The sequence below is a fragment of the Rissa tridactyla genome, chromosome 19 (assembly GCF_028500815.1).
Source record: "Rissa tridactyla isolate bRisTri1 chromosome 19, bRisTri1.patW.cur.20221130, whole genome shotgun sequence".
Classification (NCBI taxonomy): Eukaryota; Metazoa; Chordata; class Aves; order Charadriiformes; family Laridae; genus Rissa; species Rissa tridactyla.
In genome coordinates, this window is record NC_071484.1 from 6,566,841 (window position 1) to 6,587,392 (window position 20,552).

The 20,552-nt window shown below is 59.0% G+C and overlaps 1 protein-coding gene across 2 annotated transcripts; it reads right to left on the reverse strand.

Moving 5' to 3' along the window:
* Positions 1-13: 13 nt before the first annotated feature.
* Positions 14-20,521, reverse strand: STARD3 (StAR related lipid transfer domain containing 3). 2 transcript variants are annotated; one of them, XM_054224593.1, is made up of 16 exons: positions 18,344-18,648; positions 17,825-17,995; positions 14,734-15,013; positions 11,809-11,886; positions 11,445-11,522; positions 11,301-11,354; positions 11,081-11,198; positions 9,858-9,956; positions 9,051-9,106; positions 8,163-8,255; positions 6,685-6,747; positions 5,544-5,639; positions 4,901-4,980; positions 4,368-4,472; positions 2,924-3,017; positions 14-1,079 (listed from the first exon to the last, which is right to left on the reverse strand). In XM_054224593.1, exons 3-16 carry the CDS (start codon positions 14,947-14,949, stop codon positions 975-977), a joined length of 1,335 nt encoding a protein of 444 aa, XP_054080568.1. In that variant the 5' UTR covers positions 14,950-15,013; positions 17,825-17,995; positions 18,344-18,648; the 3' UTR covers positions 14-974. The 2 variants fall into 2 exon arrangements, with proteins under 2 accessions (XP_054080568.1, XP_054080570.1); XM_054224595.1 differs by lacking the exons at positions 17,825-17,995; positions 18,344-18,648 and adding an exon at positions 20,425-20,521.
* Between the last annotated feature and the right edge of the window lie 31 nt (positions 20,522-20,552).

Genomic DNA, 20,552 nt, shown 5'->3' on the forward strand with positions numbered 1-20,552 from the left:
CACGAGGAAGACAACGGGCTGCAAACAGTGCAAGGTTTTTAATTCTGGCACGTGCCGGCCAGAGGCATCACGGGGTGGGGGGCCGGACCCCCAGGATGGGGTGGGGGGGACACAGAGAGCCTGGGGGGGCCCGGCGTGGGCGCTTCCCCCTCCCCGCAGCGCTGCTGCCGGTGTCTGCCCCCGCGTGCGGGCGGCTCCGTGCTGTTTCCCTTTATAGCGCAGAACACGGCACCGGCGCTCGCAGGTAGAAAGAAACCGCAGTCGCCCCCACAACCCCCCAAAAAGGATAAAAGTCTCTGGTTAAGGCAAATCACGCTCTGCCTGCGCCGAGGTGTGGGGGGGACGGGACAGGAGCTCAGCCGAGCCCCACCGGGGCAGCGTGGGGAGGTCTGGGCAGCCCGGAGCACCAGGGCACAGCCCCGGAGGGGTCCCCTGGACAGACCCCCCCCCCCCCCCTCCCCTCCTGCAGGGAGCCAGGTCGGGGGCACAGCCCTTGGGACAAGGGCCAGGAACCGGACACGAGCTGCGCCTTCGCCCCCACGTGCGGAGGGGCAGAGCCTGGCACCGGGCTTCGGCCGGAGAGACAGCGAGAGGGGACGGACCCCTGTCCTCACCCGAACGTGGCCTTCTCCCCCGGTCCTTCTTTCTGATGGAACTGGGGCAGAAGAACGGGAGTCTGGGGGGTCACAGATGAGCCCCCAAGCCCTGGGTGAGGGGCAGGGGCGGGGGGGGACCCAGAGGAGGGCAGGGCAGGGGTTTGGCACGCAACAGTCAGTGGTTTCAGGGCCCCGGTTAGGGGGAACCGTGGTGGGAACCGTGGTGGGAGGGGGGCTGAGCACCCCCCGGCCTCATCTCAGCGCTGTTAGTACGGGGCATCCTCTCCTGGGGGGCTGCAGGGGCCTCTCCCGGCTGTCCCCCCGGCCACAGAGGGGAGAGGGCAGAGGAATGTCCGGCGAGGGGACGTCCCCCGCTGCTCAGGGCTTGCCGGAAAGCTCGCTGACCCGCTGGCGGAGGTGGAAGGCGAACTCGAACATGGTGGCAGCCAGGCTCTGGTGGATCAGGTAGCGGGGCAGGCGACCCTGGGGGAAAGCAGAGGAGCCGTGAGCCTCTGCTCACGGGGAGGGGGGGGCAGCCCCCCCTACCCGGCGACACCCCGGGGCTGCCCCCCTGTCCCCACCCGGGGGTGCCAGGCCGGGCTGAGGGACGCAGGAGCGCCGCAGCGGGGAGCTGCCGCTTTCAAGGAGTTTGCTCCGGGGGAGGAACTGAAACGCGTTTTGATTTCTCTAAAAAAGCCCTGCACGACTCAACCCCAACCGCCTCGGCCCGCGCTCTATTATGTGAGAGGCATAAAAAAAAAAAAAAAAAATATATATATATATATAAAATCCTTGGCTCTGCGGGGGAAGGGAGCTGGGAGCAGCGGCGGGGGCTCGCGCAGGGTCGCGAGTGCAGGCAGGGAGGGCTGGCTGGCTGCCCTGGGGGTTCAGGTAGGCAGGGGAGAACCCCCCCCCACCGCGGATTGAGGTGTTTCAGCAGGGCAGGAGGCACAGGCTTTTCCCCGGAGCGGGTTTTCTCTGCCCCACGGGGGCAGGAGATTGTGGGACCGTTGGTCCAGGGACCGTTTCAGCCACCTCCCTGAAAGGAGCTCCGGGGAGAAGCTCCGTCACAGGCACAAACACACACACACGTGTGTGTAATTCTCACCCTTCGACGCAGGAAGGGATGAGCCATGTGCTATAAATACTTCTCCAGGGCCAAAGGAAATAGCAAGGCAGCAGAGAAGAGGGGTCTGGGCACCAGCAGGGCCCTTCAGGAAGATGGTGGAAGCAGTTGACAGGAGGGTTATTAATAGCTCGGCCGCTCCGGCATTTCTTCCAGCAGCGGAGGCAGGCAGTGGGCGAGCGCTCTCCGGCCTGGGAAACACAAGGAACGTCTTTCCTTTCTGAGCCCCATCTTGCACAAGCGAGTGGGTTCGTTATCCTTCCAAACCCACGCGTTACGGAGGGGCGGAGGAGGCAGCGGAGCCAGATCCGCGATGGAAAGAAAACACGGATCCAGAGCAAAAAGGGCAGGAGGCCGCGCTCTGCTCTGCCCCTGCTCACCCTGCCCAGGCAAGAGCCGCTGCAATCCCTTTCCAAAGCGTTTCCCAAGCCGGAGCTGATGTACTTTGTGGGGAGGGAGGGACGTGGGAGGGGAGGGGGCCGCGCAGCTTTGCAGCAAAGCGCTGATGAATGGAGCCTTTGTGCTCGCTGCTGCAGCGCCGTTACCACGTCAACCTTCAGCGGAGGAAGAAAACGGGCCAGCTCCGCTCCCCGCCATCCGCCCGACCCCGGCTGCCTTTTGTCTGGGCCACCAGCAAGGACTGGACCCAGGGAAACAGCTCCAGACCTGGGGCATCTCGCGCGGCCAAAGCGCCTTGCCCCGGGTGCGGACACAGCCCGGGATGACCGTGTTTGTCCCGGGGTGGCCGGGAGCAGGGGCAAGTGAGACCCCCCTGCAGCGGGTCCCTGGGAGCAGCGAGCAGCCAGACAACACTTCACACCCCCAACTATTTTTGGTCCCCCAAGAGGATAAAAATCTCCTCTCCCCCCAGTCCTGCACGCAGAGATGTGAAACCCCTAAAGCAAGATCTCTGCCAGGTAAGGGAGAGCTTCCCCCCTTCACCCTGGGGCAACTCCAGGGGGAAAGAGGGCGATTTTCAGGTAGTGTTTAACCTCCACCAGCAAAACTCGAGTCCCTTTAGGGAGCCTTTGATACTGAGCCGCTTTCGGAAGCGGCTGGCAGGACGGCAGCCACCGGGAACGGAGAGCGGGTCCCCAGCACGCGGTGACACAACGCAGGCGATGCCGGAGCCTGCTGGCGATCTCTGCTGGAGACGGGATGCGGCCGCAGCGCTCCCGCATCAGCCAAGACCTGCCTTTACCTTCAGGTCCGTGTTGAGAATCCAGATGAACGTGCACACCCTGGGGTTGCTGGGACACTTCAGTACGATGAATCCTCCCGGCCCGTTCTCGCCCCTGCGGGGGAACCAAGAGCACACAGTCAGAGCCGGGGCCGGTTGAAAAGCCATTTTCTAACGCTCTGGGGTGCACCGACGCCAACGCTGCGCCAGCTCCTGCAGCAGCAGCCACCCCCTCTGCCTGGCAGCCAGGATTAGAGCCCAGGGGGGTAAGAGCAGATGCGCAGAGTGCCCGGGAAGGCGTCTGCTTTGGCTGCAGGCACACGAGCGAGCACGGCAAGGCAGGTTTCCCACAGGTGCCTTGGCAGCGGCGGTGCCAGGGCTGCCGCAGGGCCGCGAGCTGAGAAGCAGCCTCTGCCTCCGAACTCCGCCAGCCCAGCCGACGCCGGCCCTTCGCCGCCGGGAGGTTTCTGAGGCATAATCCTGCGGAAATGGGTGCAAACAAGCAGGTCCCAGGGAAGCCCTGCGCGGTCAGGACAGGCTCGGTGCGGGGAGCCTTGTCACTACAGCCCCCAGATCCATCCTCGCACCATCTGATCCGTCTCAGAGACAAGAGCTGTGCTCACACACGCAGCCCAAATACAGATTTCACTCCTCTGTTCAGAAACACGCTATTTTTGCTGCATACATTTGTAAAAAGATTTTTCTAGGCCCTGAAATCCCCAGCTCTTAAATAGACTGAGGCAGCTATAACGGCTCTGAGTTAAAATGTCAATTACTTTAACCAGATTATTAGGAAAAACAAAGTCAGTGCGCGAAGTGGCACAGCTGGGCCCCAGGCACCGGAGCAGACAGTAACAAGGAGTCCTTGTTTGATGAGACTAACCCCGCCGAGATCCATCACCAGCCGGGCAAAGCTGTCCCTTTGGAAGGGGAGAGGCCAGAGACCTGCCACCGCTTTGGGAGCCAGTCCATCCTGACGCAGCTCGTTTCACCCACGGGACCATCTCTCAGCGTCCGCAGCCTTTAAAGTCAGTAAGTGACTGGCTTACGAGAAGCAAAAGGCATCCGAGAGGCTCAAAGCGAGCCACGGTCAGCTGTTTACTGCCCCTCAGAAATGGCAGCCGGCCCTGTTTGGGAATTAACTGTCACACAAACAGGATGCGGACTGGGTTGGGGTTTGTGCTGTTCCTGGTCGGCACCTCCACTCCCCTGAGCAGAGAGGTGGGAAACGCCCGAGCAACACCGAACAGCACGGCGAGTTTCTTCAACAAAGGAAGAAGAACAAGGGAAGCGAGGTTTAGTTCCACAAATAGATTAGTTTCCTGCAAGCGCTGCCAGAAAGACAGCAGGGTTTTCATTTAAGTGGCTCCTCGCCCTAAGCTTAAGCAAAGCGCGCGTGTCAGATACCAGCGGGGGGGGGAAAAAAAAAATAAAAAAAATAAAAAAAATAGAACCTGCCTCTTACCTGACATACTTGGAGAGCGGAGGCTTCAGGTTGTGCGTGGTCGACATCCCTGAGGAAATGTACCTGTCTCTTCTTCTCTCGATCCGGCGCACGTTCACAAAATCCCTAAGCAAAAAAAACAAACAACAAAAACCCACAAAGGGCACGGACGGCTTTAAAAATGTGCAACGGGACTTTGAAGGAGCAGATCCTGCTCTCCGGATTGCTGGGAAAAGCTGTGGCAGAGGTATGTCAACACACGGACAAAGCACAGCGCTGCACCGTTATCAGGGAGACCGACCGACCGACCGAGACAGATTTTGAGCTCCGAGACTCCTGCCAGGAACGTCTGGAGGAGAATTCAGGGGCTCTTTGCCTTTGGGAGCGTTAGCCGCAGAGCCAGCCAGCCCTGCCTCGGTGACACCGGGAGCTCCCGGCCAGCGAAGAGCGGCAGAGCCGGGGCAGAGCCCTCTCACTACCGTCAGACGCTTCTCTCCATATTTTTGGAGGGTGTTTAGGGGCTCAGTACAAAACAGACAGTGGAATAAACTGACCTTGGGGAAACGACACCGCCTGCGGCCCCAGCTGCCACATCATATGAGACAATCGTGTTGTCTTCAACTCGTTGCAAGATCTGGGGTGGGGGGGGGGAGAGAAAAAAAGAAGAGAGATTTCCTCAAGACTGTGCCTGCAGGTGCCAACAGCTGGCTGATACGGACGCCCCCCTAAAACAGCAGCAGGATTCACAGCAACTGGAGTGTCTTTAGCAGCTGATCTGAGGCCGAGGGGGATGAGCTCTTTGGCAGTGTGTGCACAGGTTTGTCTCCTGCCCTGGGACTGGTCCCTCCACCTTTTTTGGGGTGGGGGGGGACACACAGGCGTTGCCTCCGGACCCCCGCCACACCAACGGCGCAAAACGCCCAAACCCTACCAAGCAAAAGCAGGCTCGGCTCCGCCGCTGGCCCGTCTCCCTGCCCACCTCATGGGCTTTTGGATGGGCACACGCATGCAGCTGGCTACCGCAGAGCATTCGGATCGTACGGATGAGCGACGGAGATTTAACGCCTCAGTGACTCGGATCCAGCTAAGCTCCAGTAGGGCCTGGGCACCGCCGACAGCCGGTGTTGGATTGGGAAGCTCCAACTCTCCGCTCCAAGGAGCTCCTGTGATTAAGCCATCTTTGTCCGGCACGCTCACCTGGCAAGCTGCCACTGTTCTGTTCCACAGGATCATCTTCTCAGGCTGGAGAATAACCTCCTGGTAAACTGTTTCAGCAGAGCACTGCAGGAAAGCCTGAGGACAGAGCCAGAGCAGTTAGCCATTAGCAGTTAGTTAGTAAGATCATTTTTAAGGAACGCGAGGCAGATCACAAAGAACAACTGGGATAACACAGGAGGGGAGCGGCGAGGTTGGCCTGGCTCAGGCACACGCGAAGCCAAGGCTGTCACCCCTCTGCCACAGCGCTCTCGTCCCCAGGGGCCTGGAAGGACACGTGGAGCCAGGGAGGACAGAGCAGACCTCGGCTGTTGAACTGCTGCCTGCCAAGGTCCCTGCTGCTGTAAGAGAGGGCAAGTGTCAGTCCGTGACATGGCCAGACGGAGGGACCTTGGGGCTGGCTCCTCTCCCCCCCCTCACCCCACTTTCTCAGCAGTTCTGCTGCGGGAAGTCGCTGAAAAAGCTATTCTGAGCTCCAGCACAGACAACGTTCATTTCTCCGCTTCCCCGGGGGACAGGGGATCTTTGGAGGCAAACGGTTAATGCAGTAAAGTGGGACCATCCAAGCTTTTTCCTCGCGAATACAGAGCTGCTCCATTGGCAGCTCCTGCCAGCGAGGCAACATATGCACTGGAACAAAGAAAAGCCACCGCAGCACCAATGCTTCATTAAAGCGTGGTTTACAGCCAAGCCACTCCAGCGAGAGGGCACAGAGCAAGGCACTTCCGAGCAGCTCTTCCCAATGCCAGGCAGCAGCAGACGCACGCTCAGCCCTGGTCTTGCTGGCAATTAGTTGCAATTAGCCTCCTTGGTCAGATTAGTCCTAGACGCTGGGGTTGGAAGCGAGTCTTGCAGTCACCTGCTCCCACTTCTACCAGCAGAGACCGGGGCCCAGCATATTTGCTGGGGAGTTTGTCTGCCGGCCAAGGGGCTTTCCTGGAGAGATTCCCTAGAGCGTGCAGCGCGGTTCATCTGTCTCAAGCAAAGAGAGAGCGCTCTGCAGCCTGACCTGTCCTGCCAGGGCCAGGAGAGAGCGTGAAAGCGGAGCCGTGGCCCTGAGCAGAGCAGTCGCTCTTTGCCTGTACCACACAGAACTAAGAAAGTGATCCAGGAAGGTTCTTACCTTTAAAATAAAGGTCTTGCCATGGAACGGTATTTCAAAAGTGTAAACAACATCACCAAAGTCCTGTGCAAGAAACAGGAAAGTTACATTTACGTTAGCAAAATAAATCGCTTCCATCTGGGGTAAAGGCTGCAAACGCCGGGGCTGCAGGAGCCGTCCCGCCTCGCGTGACGTTCTGAGGGACCCTCTCCAGCCCTCAACTGGCCCCTGTCTGTCCCCCCCGCAGGCAGCGACCCCAGCATGGGAACCGCACCGAGCACATTTCAGACGCACGTGCATGAATTTCCATAAACAAAACAATATCCAGAGCGGCGGCAGCGGTGAGACAGAAAAAGAATCCGCCCCACGCCAGCCTGCAAACTCCACGTCAAGGTCAAATTCTCTTTGTAGCGAGCTACCAACGCCAGGGTAAGGGAAAGGGGTTAGTTTGCCAACACCGCTGTTGTTACCTACATCTGAGAAGAGACTCCCTGGAGGGGTTAGGGATGGACAGATGATAACCTTTCATCATTAGCCCTGTGTTAAACTCCGATTAGTCTATTTAAATCCATCCCCCTTTGGATAAAGAAAACAATCTGCCCAGCTAGTTTGGCATCAGACAATGGATCACTTGACAGGGGAATTTTAAACACCAGATGAGACTGCAGTTCGCGAGACTCTCACCTCAACCGTGTTGCGAACCCACAAGCGGAAAGCAAGGCTGGGTTTAGGGGGCAGAGGCACTGCCCCTTTCTCTCCACCCTTTGGGGAGCTCTGGGTACCCCCGGAAACTCTGCTGTAGCTCAGGGAATGAACCAGCGCAGTGAGGAGAGAGGCAGGACAGGGCCCGCGTTGCTTTGTGTGCCAAAAAGCAAGAGGCGCGACTTGCAGATCCCTTTGGCAAAGCCACAGTGGAAAGATGACACATCCCCGATTTACACTCCAGCACCCACAAGGTCCCCATCCTGGGGAAGTGGGGACACAAACAGCTTGGGGGGTGGGAGGCGCAGTCTGTGCCCCACACTCTCCTGGGCCAAAGCCGGGCAGAAAGGCCAGCCCCCAGCTTGGCTGGCTCTCCCCGGGATGCTCAAAGGCACCTTGTGGCGGAGCAAGGGCAGAACCTGCCGCCACGGGGCCCTCCGGCAGCACCGTGGGGCCGGCACGTCCCCAACTCCTTCCCGCACCGGGCTCCGCAACCCAACGCCCACCAAAGGTGAGCTGTCAGCCCCTGCCCGCCTGCGTCTAGAGGGAGGAGTGATGGGCTCTCTCCTGTCAAACGGGAAGGCAATTAAACGTCTAATTAAATAAGAGGGGGATTTTACATTTAACTGAACTGGAATAGATTCCTAATTCAATCAGGTAATTGTAACGCTTGTTAATTTTTCATGTCGCAAGGAGGTTTCAAAAGCCTCATTTGTCCTCCCGTTTTTGCTAAGCCATCCGTGCTTTCTGCCGGCAGCGCTGCCCGGCAGGTGGGGTGGGGGGGACACGACACTTGCATTGTTTTTCTCGAACTTCCAGTTCTCCTCCTGGGCGAGGATTTGGTCCACAACCTCCATCGCATCTTTGCCTTGTCGGACATACTCTTTTTCCTAGGAGAGAAGGGAGCATTTCATCAGCCGGGTGTGCAGAAAGCCTGAAGAGCGCGTGCGAGGCTTGCTACCCCCCTCCTAGGGCTGGCAGAGGGAAAGGGGGTATCTCCCATCACCGCACCGCAGAAATCTCTTAATTTGAGTTACAGAGGCCTCATTTTGGAGCTCAAAGTCACGCTCCCCACCCTGGCTCGTATCCACACACCAGCTGCGTCTACCAGCGAGCCTCCCGCCTTAACGTAAAGGTTTCCAGCAGGCAAAGGGCTACGAGATGCCCAGACCTTCCTTCTGCGGAGGTGCCAGAACCGGGGCTGAACGGCAGCAGAACCACTCGGAAAAGAGCAGAAGGCAGCCTGTGCCCAGCCAGGCTTCGGGGAGGCGAAGGGCCGCCCCGCGAGCCACAGTTCAGTGGGGATGGTGGAGGCGATGGCCCTCTCGGTACGTGACCATGTAACCAGGGACCGAAGAGGGAAGGGGAGAGAGGGACAGGCAGGTGGCGGAGCCAGGATCCCATCCCTGCGGGGAAGTGGGTTCACGTCGGGTGTTACCCCGAGGAGCTCCTCCTGCGGCGGCCACGATGCCAGCGGCCCCAGGGCATACGAGGAGCAGCCTGGTGCCGAGGGGCAGGCAGAGCTCCTCAGCCAAACGCCCCCAGAACAGACGGCTGCGAAACGAGGCGCAGCAGCCTCTGGTGCTCTGATGGGGCCGCAGGATTGTCAGAGCCTCCCACAAGCCCGGATCAGCCTGACGCAGACACAGGGACGGCCGGCCTCAGGCCACGCTGCCTCTGTTTACCTGAGCTGTCAACGCCTTCCTCCCCGCACCTTCCTCGTCCGACTCGTTGTCCGACCCTAGGGGTGGAAGCACACAATTAACACACAGTTGATGAAGACCCCACTTGTACAATCTCCCTCCGACAGACAGCGTCCGATGCCCGCGCCCTATCCGACGGGAAGGGCTGCCAGCGGGGACGACCCCGACACAGCCCCAGTCCCCGCTCCGCAGCCAGCTGGCAGGCGCTGCCCTGCTCTCCCGAAGGCTGAGCACGAACTGGGTGTCAGCTACACCGAGACAACAACTGCTCCGGCTGACATCTCCTTGCTCCCGAGCAGGGGAGGTCTCCGGAGCCGGCACGAAGCGGTGTCACAGGGCAGTGGCGCGCTGCCAGCTCTTATCCTCACCTGCTTGTGGCAACTCGCCCCTGTGCCCTCATGCCGAGGGCAGCATTTTTCAAGTACTTTAGCCACAGCATTTAATCCCAAGACCACAAAAGGCTCCAGTTTCCCACAGGGCTGAAGCCAGGCACGCGGGGCCGAGCCCGACTCCGCTCTGCAGATGGCACGGAGACAGCATGGCCGTGTCCCCCCCCAGCCCAGGCGCAGCGCGAGGAGAAGGGAGCCCGTTTTGCAGTGTCAGTTCTTGGAGGCCCCGCCACCCGCTGCTGCCAAGGGCCGGGATAACGAGACAAGAGCTCGAGGAGGAGGCGATTATAGAGGTGAGGAGACCCAGGAGGAATTCTGCGAAGGGAACGAGGTCGGGAAATGAGGCGGCCCGGCTGCCAGCAAGGTGACGACGGCAGAAGAGGAGGAGAGCACGTCTTACCTGCGAAGGACTCCGGCGGGGAGTAGAACTGCCCCTCGGAAAGGGCTCTGGGGTAGAGCAGGGGGCCGCGAGAGGCTGCAGCCTGGGCTGCCAGGTACCCTGCGAACCAAAGCAGGAGGTTTTACACACACGGAGTCCAACGCTTCAACACCGAGGGGTGCTGGGGCCCCTCCACCACGTCCACCCCGACTCAACCACCCTCCCAGCCACTTTCTTCCAGACGCAGCCGGTCTTTTCGCACTGACACCAGCCAGCCCACAAGCTTTTCAGCTCCTATTGCCTCATCTTTTGTTTGAGACATTTTATCTGCATGGAGATCAATGGGCTCTTTTGCCTGTCAAATCCAAAGGCGATTAAGCATCTAATTAAATAAGAGCTTCCCCTGGAAGCAATTTGGAACCTGAGCCTAATCCAATAGAGGCATTAAACACTTGATCATTTTTCATCTTAAAGCCTCCTTGCAAGACCCAAAACATCCTCTGGTGTTTTCCAGTCAGTCAGCGCGTTTCTGATCGAGCCCCGCTTGACAAATGCTCCTTCATCGACATGCCATTTCCCAAGTCCTCTTACGTCAGCGAAGCCTGGGAGAGCGACAAACTCCTTTTGCTGCTTTAGGAAGCGGGGGGGGACACCAGTCAAGGCTGAGCACCCGCTCCCTGGCAGGACCCCTGGAAGTTAGAGGTGCCCAGCACCGCAGGGGAATTCGTAAAGCATTAGGTCAGGCCCGATCTCCATTTAGTCTGACCTCAGCCACCAGAGGCTGTAAGATTTCACACACCGTAACCCACGCTGCGCCCCTGCGACGTGTTTGCGACTGAAGCAATCCTCTCCGAAAGGTCCCCAGCCCAGATCCAAAGACAGATATCCAGAGACGGAGAGTCCAACAGTCCGCCTGGCAGCTGTCCCACTGTTTCAAAACATTTCCTCCGATGCGGAGGTGAGCTCCGTTTCCAACGTGTCTGGCTTCCAGGATCCAGACATTGGGGAATTTGGCACGTTTTTCTCCACTCAATTAAAAGATGCTTTTTATAATCTGGTATTTTCTTCCCCTGAAGGGACTTATATACTATAACAGAATTGAGTCAGGCACTTGCCGTCACAGCCAGCCTGGAGACCACTTCTCCATAAATGTCATATCTGTCAAGGTGCTGCCAAAGCAGCAGAAACCCCAGGCCTGGTAGTCGAATTTGCCAACTCCTACCAGAGAGGAGCAAAATACTCACATCGTTCCTCTTCTGCTTCCTGAGTTAGGACTTTAAAATCCAGGAACCAAGTCTCTAGCCAAGCAATGACGAACGAGACGATAGGAAGTAAATAGCCGAAAGCCCCTTTGGTCAGAAGCTGCGTGGAAGAAAGGAGAAACCACAGGGAGTTTACACAAACGGGAAAACGGCAGCATCGAGTAATCGCAAAGCAATCCCCTGTGAGCCCAAGGAAACCAACCTCGGAGAGGATGACCTTCACAATCAGGAAGGCACTGGATACCAATGTAGTGACCTGAAAAATAAATTTACGTAGCTCAGATCCCTGCAAACTCCAGGCGGAGAGAGAAAACTAAAAACAGGAAAGCAAAAATTGCCTTCTTACCGCTATGACCCACCAGTGGCGCAGCTTTACGATTGCATAGGCCAGCAGCAACACAAAAAACCGAAAGAAAGCCAAGACCTTTAAAAACAAAAAGCCATCGACACTAATCACTGCCCTTGTCCCTCTGCCAGGTGCTGGGAGGACACAGACGCGCGCCAGCTCCCGAGGACCTTGCCACCTAGACAGATGGGGTCAAGGCAACAGGACGGGCTGCGACCTGCCCAATTTCGCTGAGCCGGGCGAGGGGCAAGGCTGCGGGGAGCCCCCAGCCCCCCGGCACGCAGCCCCTCCCTGCGTAGCCTTCGGCCGCACCACCCTGAGCTCCAAAGCCTTTTCCTCACCTGCAGCGCTCTGCGATACTCACAAATATATCAAAGAAAGAGGTCTTAAAATTGTACTTGATGATTTCATTCTTCAGGTTCTTCTGAATGCCATCCTTGGTCTGAAGGGGAGACAGGAAAGCAGAGAGCTATTAAGTGCACTGATAAGAAACTAATGGCAGAAATAACCCGGCCAAGCGGTGACCAGAGGTTACCGCCAGGTCAGGTTATGCATCAGGCATACAAACGCCTGCCGCATGCACGACGCCAGCTCATCTGCCAAGGCAGGACCACGGGAGGATCCAACAGCCCATTTCACCCTCGGTTTCACACCGAGGAGCGCGAGTCGGGCAGCCAGAGCTGGAGCAGCGCGTGGGTACATTAAACACTTCTACGCGGAGGTTTTCTAACGCTGAAAAGACGCTCCTTCGGCTCAGCACATCCAGCGCTACCGACCACGAGCCTGACAGCCTAAAGCCCTCGGTCGGACACCACCTCCCACTCGTGCCCACCGCTTAGACGTGTGGCTTCAGGTGACAGACTTCAGCTGTACAGGAGGAGACGCGGAAAAAAAATTAAAAAACCACAGGAAACTGCTCCTTTAGCACCTTCAGCAACACACTGAGCAAAGCGCCTCCCACAGCCGGGCAATCAAAAGGGGCTCTCGGGGGTCACGCAGCAACCTGGTGGAATTTAAGCTGCGATCGTTCTCGCCGCGCAAAGCACCGAGGGGTCCCCTCTCCTTTCTTCCAGGCCAGCTGGCTTCCCGCGGCTCGCAGCGGTGCTGAGCTGCCCTCCAGGAAATCCGACAGAGGAAGGCAACCAGCAGGTTCAAACCTACTGGCAAAGGGGAAGAGGGAGGAGAGGAGGACGAGGGACACGCAGACACGGAGAGACTGCAAGGAAATTTGGAAAAGGCAACACCGCTCTCTGGGATATTGTATGGAAAAAGCTCACAGAAGAGCTCTCTTGCCTCACCCCGAGACAATCTGGGGTCCGACAGCCCTCGTACTTTTGACACCATAAATCCTGTTCTCGGGAGCCTGGAATCGCTGTTTATGAGAAAGCGGATGGCTCAGGTAACTGGAACAAATGCTTCACCTTTAGGCTATTGGTTTGAACGCAGCCCAGCTGGCCTGGAAGCTGGTATAGGCTGACAGCTGTTTGATGATCTGTGAGAAACAAGTTGGTGGATCTCAGGCCAGTTCTTGGCAGCCCGATGTCCTGGCACCCTCTTGTCAGACAGTCCAAGGACAGAAGAGGCAGCCATCGGGAAGCGGTCCCTCTAGGTCAGAGCTGGTGCTTAATATTCAGGGAGGGGGGAGGCAAAGCGGTTCTGCACTATTGCTTTATCTGATCTGCGGCTACAGGACTCCTGCCAGCCAGCTTTTGCTGAGCTGCCTCTGAAAGCCTCTTCCCCACACCGGGACTCCGCTACGAGATGCCACCGGAGGAAGGAGACGCAAGGAAAGCTTTGGATTATGATTTCTGGGAGGTGTTTTCAGTTTAAATACAGGCCACTGCCATGAACAAGGAAGAAGAACCGTCTGAGGCACCTCTCTGTCTCTGGGAGCGGCAAGCCTGCAGAATTACAGTTTGCAGGCAACAGACATTTAACGAGGGCCAATTTGCTCTGCTTATCTTGCAGCGAAGGAAACCGTTTGATAAAAAAAGCATTAGTCATGATATAAAATCATTGCTCTTCATAACTAGGAAAATAAGCTGTCCTAATAGCTTTAAATATGCAGCATCTCAGCTCAGGGCCCAAATATCAGCAGTTAGTCACTCATTAATGGCTACCTGCAAGACCTATGCTCAGAATCACCCTGGTGACCGCGCTGGCAGATTAACTCCCCGAGGCTGGATGTTTTGATTTGTGGACAGCACTTCTCCAGAGAACCCAGAGAACAGGGACAAGAGCAGGAGGCCGGGGTCCAAGCCGGGCGTCCAGGACACCATCGGCATCGCTGGAATGCTGGCCGAGAGATGCTTTTTCCTAGTCAGGGGGGGAGCAAGGGTCTCTTCAGGCTCTCGACACCGCACGGCCGGCTGCAGTGGGCAGGGTGAGGGAGCTGCTGGCCGAGACAATCTGTTAAGTGCAGACACCCAGGAGATAAACAGGGCAAAGATAAGAGTCGTTAAGTGAGCGCAGGATCCAGCGCTGATAAATAAAGGCCAGACACGGGCAGGGCCGCACGCAGAAGCGCTGGGGTCTATCTGTTCATCTTGCCTCTCTGCTCAGGTTGTTCCGCAGGAGGACATGTAGTACCTGAAACCCACCCCCGGCACGGCTGAAACCAGTTGGGACCAGTTCAGGAAAAATAAACAAAATACAGCTCAGGGAGTAACTTCGACCTGATGGGACTAGAGGTAAATAAACTGCATTTCCCTGGTCATTGCAACAGTGCAGCCGCTTCTGAGGGGACCGAAACCCTCATGTTCCCCTTCGCCAGTCCCTTGTGCGGTGGCTCAGAAGCTTGAGATTGCGAGCAGCGTGGTGGGACCAAAGCTCAAAGCCCCTTTTGTCTCTGCCCAACAGCTGGGCGGGCGAGAGGAGGGTCTGCACATCCTCCTCCGAGACGCTGCAGCAGAGCTGGCAGCTGCTTGGCAAACACAGCGAGCAGCTTCACGTAAGGCAAGGGGGGCAGGAGAGAAATTTGGCCAACCGCTCAACCTGGCGATTCCACGCGCCCCAGATCTTGTTACACTGCAACCCAGAGCGCTACACGCCGCGGTGTTAACGACCCTGGACAGCCACAACAGAGCCCGGCCGCAGGAAACGAGCTGGACTTTAGCTTACACTAACTGCACAGCGGTTCCTCAGCCAGCACAAATCAGAGCGCTGGGAAGAACAAACAAAGACTTGGCCCAAGACTTCTGAAACACAGCAATTAAGGTGGAGGGAACTGAATTTAAAAAGCACAACTCAACAGGGTAAAGACTCCATGGATTTGCTTCCCCCAACTCACATTCAATTCAATTATCCACAACAAAGAGATGAAGAGCAGGTCGAAGGTGACGAAGAGGCAGAAGGTCCTCCTCACATCTGAGATGGCTTTCCTCTTCTCCGGAGAGAAGTAGCAATACGGGGAGAAGCCCTGGCTCTGGGAGAACGAGGTGCTGATGGACGCTATGGCTGGGAGGCTTCGTTCCAGGTCGTGCTGCAGGTCTGTGGGCTTGCTCATCCTCGGCCCAAGCAACTTGGGTCCTACATCAATCAGGGCAACATCTGCCAAGCCAGCGCGTCACCTGTGGGGAGACACAATGGGGACCCTCAGGTCTCTGGATACCCCTTCTCCTCTTCCCGCTTCTAGGGGCAAATATTCCTATTAGGAAATCAGATCCTGTTTTATACAGTTCCCGAGGGAAAAGGCTAATATTGGCTTTTTGGGCTGCCAAAGAGCTTCCCTCTCCAAAGCAATGACACCCAGGGCTGCCCCATCTCACCCCGGCACCCCACATTCAGCAGCTCAAGCAGGGACCTTCCTTCCCTCTCGCTCACCGCAGGGAAGGAGGAATTGGCTGCGAAAGGCTCAGAGGCGCAGGGAGTCCGCGGAGTCACCAGCAAGTGTCACTGGGACCCAGAGGCAGCCACCCAGAACAGGCTCGCGGCACGGCGAGCCAAGCTGGCGGCCACCGCCAGCGGCCAGAACAGCAGATGGCAAACCCCGTGGAGATGCCGCGGCAGCAGGAAAAGGGGCCGCAGGGTGTTTCCGTGGAGGCCCGTGATCCAAAAGGGAGCAGTCCCCAGGATCCCGGAGCCACCTCCGCAGGGAGGGATGCGAAGCTCCCAGGGGCTCAATGCTTTCGCTCGAGGGCAAACCGCAAAGCCTCGGGAGCTGGTCATCCCGTTGGATCCCATCCCCGCATGGCCCAGAAAGGAGCTCGCTCGCTTCGGGAACGGGACGCTGAGTTTCATGCCCAACTCCATCCCAGCGGAGCGGCAGGAAGGCAGCAGGGTAAAGCGCCGGCCTCTGTGCCGGCCCGGCGGCTGGCAGTGCCGGGCACACAACCCCGGCGCGAGCGAGGTGTTAAGGTCTGGAGGCTGTTTTCACGCAGCCCGTGCCAACCATTGTATTAAAATTTTTCCTCTCCGTCAGCACGGCACAAGGAGGCCACTATGTTAATGGACCGCGCAACTAAGCACACGCTGGAGACAAACAAGGAATGAGGATGCCAAAACAGGTCAGGCCAGGGATCTGTCAGTCCCTGGCTCTGCCACCTCCGAGTCACCCACGGTAAAGGCACCGCGACAAACTCCTCCTCCGCAAAATACTCCTGCTCAAGGACGGTTCGCCTCCAAATATACCAGAATCTTTGCTGCGCTCGCCGCTGCCCCAGCAGTCCTGCATCCTCCGGGATCTGAGCGAGGTTTGTTTGTTTACAACAGATCTCGCTCGCAACAACCAGGCGGCTGCAGCCACGCAACGTCTGAGGAAAAAAGCCCCGGGATTGTGCCCAGACCTGTGGGAAGGGGCAATCCATGGGGCACACAAAGCCCAAGTGCTGCCGAGCCCCACCTTATGATGGAGCAACTCCGAGAGCTGAGCACAGCCTGATTTGGGGCAATTTTGGGTCTTTGCACCAGCGGCTTCTGCATCCCAGCCCCTGGGGAGAGCTGGGGCTGGAAAGGGAACAAAGCTGGACTCCTGTCAAGTCCCCGTTAGTCTCTCTCGGAGGCGATTCGGAAGGAGCTGGAAGACTTGTCACTTTGGATCAGCCGCAACGATCACGGCCCTTCGCTGCTCCGAGCGAGGGGCCCATCTCAAACTGAGAAAAGTTAAAGACATCTGTGAGCGCTAAATAATACATCACCTCATGCACGGGCTGCCTCCTCCTCTACGGCAGGGTGTCGCCGCCTCCTTCCCTCAAACACCACTTTGCACTTAGGCAGCCCCCCGCAACTTTCACAGCGCTTTAAAATCACCCGCCGAGACTCGCCGGCCCCACTCCCCTGACGACGAGGCAGAGCCGAGGCCACGCCGCGGTGCCGGGACACGGCAGAGCCCGGGGACACGGCAGAGCCCTCGTGCAGCTCAGCCAACCTAAAGCCACCGGTCACTAAATCCCCGCCTGCCCGGGGAGGTTTAACACCGCTTCAGAAGCGCCTGCATCCCAAACCTACCGGCAACAACCGACTTCTGGGGAAGAACCGGCGACAAGCGCTTTACCTTCAGAGCAACATGGGATAAAGCAGGGTTTGGCAGAAATATTTTAAGCCCAGATGAGCCCCCCCCCCTCCCCCAGCTGGGACTGCTCCCTCAGGCAGGAGAAAGCTCAGAGCAGAAAGAGCAGGGGCTGGATGTGAGCGTGTATAAACGTGCCTTTTTCTGGGTGACAGATAAATTATTGAGCGCCCCGGTGTTGTATTATGCATTCAGACATCCTCCGCAGCCCGCGCCGGCTGCCGAGCCGCTTTCGGGGGCTCTCGAGCAGCGCAGCTCCGAGAGCCGACACGACAGGCCGGGGAAGTGTGAGTGGCACACGCTGCCCAGCGGGACACCCCGGGTGACAGTAACAGAGCGCGAAGGGGCACCTGCACCAGGGACCCCTCAGGGCTTTTCTGATTAAAAAAAAAAAAAAAAAAAAAAAGGACTCTGGAGACTCTGTGGAAAGATTTGGTGTCTTTTTGCTGGTGAGCTCTCCTGTTTTGAGGACAAAGCGGGAGGCGAGAGGGGCTGCAGGGACAAAAGGTGATGCCACCACCAGCAGCGAGCCCCATAAATCCCAGTGGGAAGCAAACGTGCAGGAGGGCAGGCGGCCGGTGAAATCCTGGGACAACGTCCATACCCAGCGAGCGCTGCCACAGAGGTCTGTGTGCCAAACACCAGCATCCCAGCCCAGCGCCAACGGGACGCCGGGCACCAAAACAAGTGCCGAGAGATGTGTTCCACCCTTGGCAAAGGCCAGAGCCACCCCTGCGAAGCCCCAGCGTCACCCCTCCTCACTGTCACCCCCTCCCTAGTGTCACTCCTTTCCACTCTTTAGCTTTTTAATCTATTAGATTCAAATCACAAGCTTCTCATTAGCACACGTTTGCATGTTAATGACATGTCTTACAGTAAGAAGCCTTTCCATCTTGTGACATTGCTTCTCCTTTCCTCCTGCGCCCCCGACTTCCTATTAATGTGTCTTCTCAGCTCACATGACGACTTCAACAGCTAATTCCCATGTCACCTCTTCTGAGAGTTACAGCCTTTGCACCAAACGCTGCGCCAGGAGAGAAAATTCCTGGAGAACGAGAGGGACGGGGCCTTTTAGAGACACCAACTGCGGGTGTTTTACCAGACGCTAACAGGCGTCCGAGCTTCCTAGCAGGGAGAGATGCCTTTAAAACAAAAAGGTCAATATTAAAGTAAATCAGACACCCAAACTCACTCCAAAAAAACCATGGAGTGATCCAATGTCTTCAGCAAGCCACTGGACAGGCCCCATCATGTTCACGGCCAGGACCCTGCGGGGCCAAGGCCGTTTGCTTTTGAGCACCCCCAGATGCCGCCGAGATCCCGCAGCAAGGGCACAGCGCGGAACTCCGCAGCGTGTTGTCCCTGCACCAGTTTGTCGCTTTCCCTAAAGTACCTTCCAGGGCTAATCCGAGCCTGTGCCTGCGCTCAGAAAGGTCACCCGGCGGGCACGTTAACGTGCCGGCTCCCAGCAGCACCAGTGGCACAAGTGACAGCGAGCAGAGCAGCAGACTGACAGGCAACGGCCGCGGTAAAGCAGAGCGACGAGGGGGATCGGGGCCGTGCTTCGGTCTGTCTGCAAACAGCCGCTCCTGTAAAAGGCCGGGAACTTCCGCTACCCGAGTTCAGCGTCCGAGCAGGCACGAGGTGCGGGCTCAGAGACCCCTGGGGAGCCCGTCCCCTCCCTGGCACGGCAGGCAGAAACAGAGAAACTCGGAGGGCTGCGTGAAAAGTGTGTTTCCCCAGAGCCAGCGCAGCCCTCAGCTGTTTTCGCTTGCAATCCCCTTGCCCCAGTCCCCTCCCCTGTGAGCCCGGACCTGGGGAGCACGAGGAAGGGGGCTCCTGGCGTGGCAGCCCCTCGGTGCCTGCTGTGCCAAGGGCCAGAGCGGCTCAGCCCAGGGGGGCAGGCAGTGTTCAGCCATCGCTTCTCCGAGCCGCTCTCTTGCTCCTGCACCACGTGTCAGGGAAACAGCCCACAACCACCTCGGGAAGCACCGTGAAACCCCACAGTGACCCGTATTTCCCCCAGCTCTGCGTGTCCGTTCAGTTGAGCCGCTGCCCGCCGAGGGCTGAGCCAGCCCCGGGGCCAGGAACTGCCTCTCCGCACAGGCAAAGACATGCCAGCCACTGGCCCGTGGCTCCCCGTTGCTGGCCCATAGTTCCCTCTACACCCAACGTGGGGCCGCAGCCCCCCCACAGTCCACATCCCCTCCACCCCGCGCACCCTCCTCGTTAGCGCTTCGCACCATCACACTTAATTGTCAGAAGGCTTTGGTGGCAACATGGTTGCCTGAACCCCCAGCTGGCACCAGCTGCCTTCTCGAGCTGGGGGGGGGGTCCAGCTCGAGAAGGCAGCGAGAGGCACAGCCTGCCTGAACGTTCAGGGGGGCTCCTCCCCCAGGACCCCACAGCAGCATCTGGTGTCCCTGTGCTGTGACCAAAACCCCTGCCACGTCTTGCCCGGTCCTGCACAGCCGGTTTCGTGACATGCTGCGGAGCAGAGCGGGGAGAGAAGGGGCTCCGAGGGCTGGTGGAGGGCAGGGATGGCCACCAGCCCCACAGAGCACCGGCCTTCCCCACGGCTCAGCTCCAGCGTGCCAGGCAATGGGTCCCTCACAGGGGAGGCATAAAGCTGGGGGGGGGGTGTCTCTGTGGAGCCCCCAGACCTATCTGTGATTAACGGCATGAGCCAACCACTGGCATAGACCTCCCAGAGCAGCCTGGCAGCCCTCGAGCCATCCTGGGATGCAAATTACCCCGGTTCGGGAGCACCGGGATCACCGCAGGGTATTCCGGATGGAGTCGTCCAGGTTGGCATTTGCCAGGGGACTGTGAGGGTAGTGCCAGCACCCCCGGCAGCCCCTCTGTCCCCCCGGCAGCCCCTCCGACTCCTCGACAAGCTCCTCCGAACGCCCAAGCCCCTCCGACAGCCCCCCCGACCCCCAACAGGCCCCTTTGCTCCCCCCCGGCAGCTCCTCCGGCCCCCGTCAAGCCCCTCCGCTGCCCCGACAGTCCCTCCAACAGCGCCTCTGCCGCCCCCCTGGCAGCCCCTCCGACCTCCCAACGAGCCCGAGCGAGATTCGGGGCGAGGCCGCAGCTGCGGGGAGGGCTCCCGGGGGCAGCCGGTGCCTCGGACCCGAGGGTGAAGCCGGGGCGGGGGATACAAAAGGCACAACGGGGACCCCGGCCCAGCCGGGGCTCCCCTGGGGAAGGTGGCCTCGGGGGAGCCGCATCGCGGGCCGCCCGGCGCTCCCCGGGCCCAAAGCCTGCGGGGAGCCGCTGACGAGACCCCCAGGACTGAACACCGCGTCCCGCCAGGGACAGCCCCCTCCCCGGCGGCCGCACTCCTGGGGACGGTACCGAGGCCCCCGCCGGCCCTGTCCCCTCCGGAACGCCGCACCCCGCCCGGGCCGAGCGACCGGGGCCGGCCGGGGCCGCGCAGGGCCGAGCCCCCCCTGCTGCCGCCGCCCGCGGTACCTGCCGCCGCCCGGTGCCGGTCCCCGCCGGAAGCAGACCCCGGCGCGAGCCGCTTCCGGCACCGCCGCCACCTCTGACCCCGGAAGGGAAAAGCCAGAGCGAGGCTGCGCCGGCGCCGACCATCGCCG